The sequence below is a fragment of the Takifugu rubripes genome, chromosome 16, assembly GCF_901000725.2.
Source record: "Takifugu rubripes chromosome 16, fTakRub1.2, whole genome shotgun sequence".
Taxonomy (NCBI): Eukaryota; Metazoa; Chordata; class Actinopteri; order Tetraodontiformes; family Tetraodontidae; genus Takifugu; species Takifugu rubripes.
The window spans coordinates 1099361-1106846 of record NC_042300.1 but is presented as its reverse complement, the minus strand read 5'-3'; the positions used below and the strand labels follow the sequence as shown (position 1 = coordinate 1106846).

Genomic DNA, 7486 nt, shown 5'->3' with positions numbered 1-7486 from the left:
TCCTACCAATCATAGGTAACACACGAGCAAACTTCCAGCAGCAAAGATATATGTAATAATACCACATCTCTGTGTCAAATCAAATCAATCTTTATTTATATAGCTTCTTATACAATCAAAATTGTTTCAAGGCACTTTCCAGAATCCCAGGGCCTAACCCCAGACAAGCAACAGTGGCAAGGAAAAACTCCCCTTTAACAGGAAGAAACCTTGAGCAGGACCAGGCTCATGTAGGAGGACCCTCCTGCTGATGGCCGGCTGGGTAAAGAGAGAGGAGAGGAGAGGAGAGGAGAGGAGAGGAGAGGAGAGGAGAGGAGAGGAGAGGAGAGGAGAGGAGGGGGGGGGGGGGGGCAGAAAAACTACACAGGAATCAGCATAACTAGTCTACTTGATGAGAAGGAGGAAAGGAGAGGAGAGGAGAGGAAACCATGACCCAGTGGGGTGACAGAGGCCTGCCAGGTGATCATGTTTCTGGACCCCGACAGCCTTGGCCTATAGCAGCATAGCTAAGATGTTAACCTAATGATTAGACGACCCCCTAAGTATGATAATCTGTCTATCTATAATAGTAACTGGAACCACAGGCAAGGCGAGAACAGCTTATTTCTCTTCTTCAATTGAGGAAAATAAGAACAATGATAGTCTGTCTATGATAGTAACTGGAACTACAGAATTAGTAGCAATAAGCTTTTTCAAAGAGGTAGGTTTTAAGTCTGAACTTAAAAGTAGCGATGGAGCCAGCCTCCCGTACCTGGACAGGGAGCTGGTTCCATAGCAGGGGGCCTGGTAGCTAAATGCTCGGCCCCCCATTTCTACTCCTAGAAACTCTGGGAACCACAAGTAGACCAGCATTCTGAGAGCGGAGCGGTCTATTGGGCTGATAAGGTGTCACTAGCTCCTCCAGGTAGGATGGAGCTAGGCCTCTGAGGACCTTGTAGGTCAAAAGAAGGGTTTTAAAAATTATTCTAAAATTAACAGGCAGCCAATGAAGCGACGCCATTACAGGAGTTATGTGATCTCTTTTGTCAATACCTGTCAGAACTCTGGCTGCAGCATTTTGGATCAACTGTGTACATTCCCAATTATTTAATCATATAGGTTTTACGCCACATTAATTTATGTGTGTCACCATTCATCCGTAAGCCTCCTGTCGGTTTTTTTCCAATCAGAATTGGTTCATTTTCTATTGTTGCGTTGTCATCATGATATTCCCCTAATCTGACCCCAGACTGGCCAATGCATTAATAGGATGCACTTCAAAGCAATCTGAGGGCTGAGTTTGCTGTTTTCCATACTTGACTTTTAGAAATGAAATAAATGACCTGGATTACAGGCTGTTCTAAAATCAGTTTGAATCAGTAAGAGAATATATGAGGTAGGACTTTGGTGTTTTAACATTATAAATCAAAGCCAGTGAAATTTCACACCAAACCCAAAGTTTAAAGGCGTTATGTCTCAATACAACCTCCCTAAACCTGTAATGGCGGCAGAGATTCATATCACTGCTAGACTGTTTTGTCAGTGATATAATCCAGAATCTGAAGTCTGCAGTGCTCTCGAGCAAAGCTTCACCCCATGCCCCCATGTTTTGATGCACTGCTACCATTAAAAAAACATATATTTTCTGCACCCTTCTGGCAAACGCTGCCTCTCCGTCACAGGCATATTGGTTCTAATGTGCTTACGCTCAGCATATCCAATCACACATGTGTAAATGTGTAAAGTTCCGAGCACCGGAGCCTTAACTCATCAAGTTTATAAAACCAGCCCCAGTTCAGAGAACACCCAAGAAATGGCTCAGACCTTTCTTTTGGATAGATGCTACCAGCTCAGACACCCCCTACATATGCTGCTATGTATAGACATGTAGTTGTCATCACCATCCCTCTCTCTCTCCTCCCCTCACACCCTCTTTGTTGACCTCTCACTCTTTCTTATTCTTCACCCAACCAGTTACGAGAATGACTACTTACCTGGAGGCGGTATCTACTTGAGGTCTCTGCCTCCTAAAAGTGAGTCCCCCCCACTTTCTTTCCTCCCCCAGTTGTTGTTGCAGCTCTGAGAATGCTGGATCTTTAAGAAAAAAAAAAACAGCTGATAAGAGAGTTCACGCCGAGACGTATTGTTTTTCAGTGTCTTGTTCACAAGCGATAGGACAGTTGAGTGGGAGATGGACAGATGGTTTAGTCTGGTACTGTAGTTCAGCTGTGATGCGGGTAGTGAATCAGAGCATAGCAACCCACGCACACAAACACACACACACATGCACACACAGACTAATGACACCCATCCAGATGGCTCGCCTTCTGTGTGTATATTGGCCAGCTTTAAAAGGAATCTTTTATCTTTTTTTCCTGACAAAGGAATCTGTCCCGTCAGCACAGCTGTGTATTTACAGATTTCCCTTGCTCCTGTCCCAATTAATCCTAAATTGTGCCTCACAGCCTCAGTTTTCGCTGTTTTCATTGGAATATCAATCAGTTAGTCTCACCCTGTATAGCTGAATTTTTGGTTCTATTTTAAAGTCTCTCCCCTTATCATCACCGTTACGATCACGACTATTCTTGTGACTAATGCTGCGCCTCTTATGTGTTTCTTTCCTCTTATATTAGCCTCTCTTCGTGTAACAGCTCGTGACGTGTTTGGCAGCTCCTGAGTCTTCCCTCTCATAAGGTATTACTGTCCTGACCCACTTCCACAGGCAGCCACTGACACATCTCCATGGCTTATTACAAAATGAAAGCCATAAATTTACATGAAGCCCTGTGCCGAAGGTACACACGCACTACAATAAATAATCTCCTAATGAGAAGATTGCAGCCAACTGGAAATGTCTGCTACCAGTGTAAATAAAGCAGTTGTGTTTATAATAGATGGCTTGAAATATGCTTCAGAAATGCATTCTATTGATCATTTACCATATTTGTCCTGAGATCGTTTTTGAAATTTTTTTTGTGGTGTTCTTTGTTGTTTTGATGTTATCTTTGTGTTACAGACTGTGTTATTTTCACACCTTTAATACCAGCAGTGGGGACACATTGTGTCCTGTCCTGTGATCTGTCTCATCAGTAATAACGGTGGCATTATTATATCCACACATAAAACAACCTCTTTTTTTTGTAATTGTAGCAGCTGCATTTTTGGCATAATCTCTCTATTATGTATTTTGTGCCAAAAATATTCTGAGCCTCCGATTTTGCATGACCCTGATGGGAAGAAAAGTTTGTGCTGCCGTTCGTAGTTTGACAATGTGTTTGCCCTTTTTTGCTGAACACATTAGAACAGTGGTTTTCAACTAATGGATTGCGGCCCAAAAGTGGGTCGCAAATTCATTCTGGTTGGGTCGCGAAAAGCTGGTCAAAAAGGCGATGTTGGACATGTCTTTTAGTTTTGTTTTTAAAAAAAAGTTATTTTGAAAAGGAAGCATCAAAGATGTGCAACTGCCTCAGTGGTAGCATGGTAACTGACGCTCGCTTCAAGTTTGTGTTGCTACAAGGTAAGATGGAAAAGCAAAAATATGACCCGGAGTATTTAAAATGTGAATTTTCATTCATTGAGGATAACTAGGGGCAGAAACCCCAAAAGTGGATTGCGACTTAATGACCATGATGTGGGTCCCAGAGTGAGCCCAGATGAGAACTCCTGCATTCGAAAACCCTCAACAGGAAGACACAGGCAGGCTGCAGCTGAAACTAGCCAAAGTGCCTTCTATTAAAGTCAACGAAAGCACCTGCTGGATAATCCTGCATTTTGATAGATTTGAAGTGTTCTAATATATTTGAGAGCTGAACATATTTACTGTTGGATGCCAAAACTTGATCCTCATGTGAACAGAAAAAAACAGCAACATGCTACACACAGAAGTGTTTTGGCTGGGAAATGTGCACTGTGTAGACTGGTGTCAGACTCTGAGGATGGCAGATTTCTCTGGCCGCTGTGACTTTGCAGAACCATATTCTGGGCATTTCACACCCTGATTGTCTGTCTGTCAAATATGAAAACCAAGGCTGTGTTTGCACACTCCTGACGCCAGCGAGTGTCTGCTATTTTACAGGGGCTGTGTGGTTTTATCTCCATTTCCAAGCAGAAGAAGCTGATCAACACTTCTGGCTTTAAAAAGAATACGAAATTTAACTCTAAATAAGACGTGACCAAGGTCTATCTGGGGTGGAGTCTTGCTAAAATACGATCAGAACAGGTAAGAATCACTTTATTTTTCTTAGATCAAAAACAAGATCATCTGAAAGTGAAACGAATGTGTGAAATCAGACCTTTCAAATAGGATCAGAAATCAATGTTTTCTGTTGATCAGCTTCTTTTTTGTAGCTTTGGTTCAATCTTTTGGTGTTTCAAGTGATTTCAAAAATACTCAGCCAATACAATAATATTAGGGGTCAGATCAGTGTCCATGCATGACTACTCTGGTCAAATCAATCAATCAAATCAATCTTTATTTATATAGCGTCTTTTACAATCAAAATTGTTTCAAGGTGCTTTCCAGAATCCCAGGGCCTAACCCCAGACAAGCAACAGTGGCATAACTGTTCACAATGTCCCTTACTTTGGCTACATGGAGAAGACGTGACAAAAGTAAAATATGTCTCTTTCTATACACTACAAAAAGTGAAATACAGTAATAATAGTTACAGGCTTGTATAATTACATTATTATGTTATATTGTGTACATACTGATTAATTTATATGAGAATTGTATAATGCGCCAAAACAAATGATTTTTTTAGTAAGTCAAGTTATAATGTAAAGGTTATTTCTCATTTCATAGTAATCCAAAATATCTCCAAAAGGTTCTTTTGGAATTTATTTATAATCTAGTTGAAACCTATAATCACAGGTTGGTGAGTTTCTATAAACTAGCCATGGGCATAGAGTAAAACCATCATTATGGACAGGTCTTCTTAAACTGACCTTCCACACTTTCCCTATTAATCCATTCAATATCGAAAATATATCAACAACATTCAACCTAGTAGGGTAGGGTAGTAGGGTAGGGTAATTTCCCCCCCATAACCCATTTTAGATAGACTGATTGTATATTTTTCCAATATATTTAAAAATAATCTGAATAAATTATTTTAGAATATTCATTTTGACTGTTGTTTAATTAGAAAAGTATTCCATCAAAACTAAAGTGAATAATTTTAAATCTCTTACTGAGAAGCTCTCTCTGAACATCCTGCACTGCCCAGGGGACATGAGGTACCAGAGATGGCTGATGGTGATCACACTGTGGACGGTGCCTGCTGCGTTCTGCTGTCCCGACATCTGTAAATGCTCCATCAAGTCTGCTTCAGTCAAGGCAGAGGTCGACTGTCATAAAAGGGGGCTCCGTGTCTTCCCCTCTAACCTGCCCAGTGATGCCTGGATCCTCAAATTAGGTGAGTGTGTTGAACACAAATGATCTTCTCACATCAGAGAATGGCTCTTTCCATATGGAAACAGGCTTATATGTAATATAATCCTACTGTGTAAAGGTGAGAATGGCATCACAGACCTGAAGGCCAACACTCTGGGAACAATTCCAAAGGTTGAGAGCATCAATTTGGAGCGTAATGCAGTCAAGTCCATCCATCCCCAGGCGTTCTCTGGGGCCAAGCAATTGATGCTCCTTAATCTTTATGGCAACCACATCACCAAGCTTCCATCAAGGGGGTTCAAAGTAAGCATTATGGAGAGGAATTGTACACAGAGCCAACACATGGCACCCATGTATCTGACCACATCTCTCACTCTGTAGGACCTGTTGAATCTTCGTTTCCTCATGTTAGGACAAAACCAGATCAGCGTCCTCAAACCTGACATGTTTGCAGGGATGAGGAATTTGTCAGACCTGGATCTTCCTCTCAATGCACTAACAATCCTCTCATCCAACACCTTTAAGCCTCTAATTGCCCTCAAAGTGCTGGATCTGTCGCTGAATCGCATCCAGAGGATCTCTCCAAAAGCCTTTACTGGACTCAGGCAGCTTCTCTTCCTCAACTTAGATAACAACAGGTTATATCAATACAACACAAACACAATGATAATAGTATTGATTATTCTAGCTATATATATTTCTAGAAGTTATCGTATATCTCGGTTCCAGTCTGAGAACCATTCCAGCCGGGACATTCAGGCCACTGGTTTCTCTGGAGATGCTGGTTCTAGACAACAACTTTTTGTCCACACTGAGCTCGTCAACACTGAACGGCCTTAGAAATTTGCAGGTAACACTCATGGATGCAGTTATACACCTGGACTTTGCCTCATCAACAGTATATATGATATAAATGCAAACTAGGAGACGAGTCAATGCAGTCAAGATTTGTATAAAGCAACATCACTTTCAACATTAAAATACACCTTTTGTCTCCTGGACCAGGAACTGTACTTGAGGAACAACGAGTTGGAGCACCTGCCTCCAGATGTCTTCAGCAACATGGCCAGGCTGTCTCAGCTGGCGCTCAGTGGGAATCGCCTGAAACTAGTGGATGGAAACATGTTTGCTCATATGCCAGGTAAGACTCTCAACTCCAGAAGAGACCAAAGTAAAATGGAATTGATTGCGTGTGTTACCGGAATTTTCCCCCTCAGAGCTGAAGAAACTGCATCTCTATAACAACCCTTGGCACTGTGACTGTAACATCATGTCCTTGGTGCAGTGGATAGAATGGACCAAGACCACCTGGTCATCCCGGGAGACACTAAAGTGCTCAAGTCCTGCAGACCTACGAGGAAAGAGCTTCTCCAGCCTCCGACCAGGCAAACTGCTTTGCCCGGTTTGAACCTAAAACACCTTGATGACTCCCTTCTGGATGCCCAGAAAGGGGTCTCGCTCCCGTATCTCCAAATTAAAACCTGACAAGCGTATTTGGCTTTCATTTGTGATGTATCTTGATATAGAGCTAAAACAGAATTATATAGAAGCTACCAGTCTTGTGGATGTTTTTTCATCTTTATATTATGTATAATTACATGTAGTTACATCAAAATAAATACTAACAGGTTTTTTTTTTGCTCCCTCTTGCCTGCTACATCTCCTAATGGGTCACGGGGAGGGTGTTGAAGCTTGCTGCTGCATTTGGATGAATGAGTCACCAGGTCATTGCAGAGCAGTATTTGGGGGTTTGGTACCTGGCTCAAGGGCACTTCAGCAGTTCTCTGAAAGTGTCCCAGCACCTTGGTCTACTACCAGAATACCTTCCTGGTTGTGTCCACACCAGGACGTGAATAGGAACCCGCCGCTTTCAAATGCTTTGAATTGTATCATTAAGTTCGGATAGTACAGAAGATAGTAAGTTAGTAAGTTCTAGAGACAAGAACAATGGAGACAGAAAACATTTGAAAGCAATTTGAACAAGTTGTTTTTAGCTTACAGCGGTCGAACTTCAGATTGCTCACATCATGGAGCAGACAGTCATCCACTGTGCAGAACAGATAAACGAGAGGGCGGCGAGCCACTTGCGAATGGTGGTGAAATTCTGGACGG

General features: G+C 42.0%; 1 protein-coding gene across 2 annotated transcripts; it reads left to right on the top strand.

Moving 5' to 3' along the window:
- The first annotated feature begins 4002 nt into the window (after positions 1-4002).
- On the top strand, positions 4003-6996 carry LOC115252968 (leucine-rich repeat-containing protein 15). Of its 2 annotated transcripts, XM_029849635.1 has the most exons (8): positions 4003-4198; positions 4491-4590; positions 5208-5396; positions 5493-5677; positions 5756-6012; positions 6104-6224; positions 6380-6515; positions 6592-6996. In XM_029849635.1, the coding sequence occupies exons 2-8, from the start codon at positions 4551-4553 to the stop codon at positions 6780-6782; spliced, it is 1119 nt and encodes a 372-aa protein (XP_029705495.1). In that variant the 5' UTR covers positions 4003-4198; positions 4491-4550; the 3' UTR covers positions 6783-6996. The 2 variants fall into 2 exon arrangements, with proteins under 2 accessions (XP_029705495.1, XP_029705496.1); XM_029849636.1 differs by lacking the exon at positions 4491-4590.
- The last annotated feature ends 490 nt before the right edge of the window (positions 6997-7486 follow it).

Excerpts from the sequence above, each read along its gene's own strand:
- LOC115252968 (XM_029849635.1), top strand. The coding sequence starts at position 4,551 with ATGTCCCTTACTTTGGCTACATGGAGAAGACGTGACAAAA. Across the intron at positions 4,591-5,207 it reads ATGGAGAAGACGTGACAAAA|GGGACATGAGGTACCAGAGA; the intron begins GTAAAATATGTC and ends TGCACTGCCCAG. Across the intron at positions 6,013-6,103 it reads CTCAACTTAGATAACAACAG|TCTGAGAACCATTCCAGCCG; the intron begins GTTATATCAATA and ends TCTCGGTTCCAG.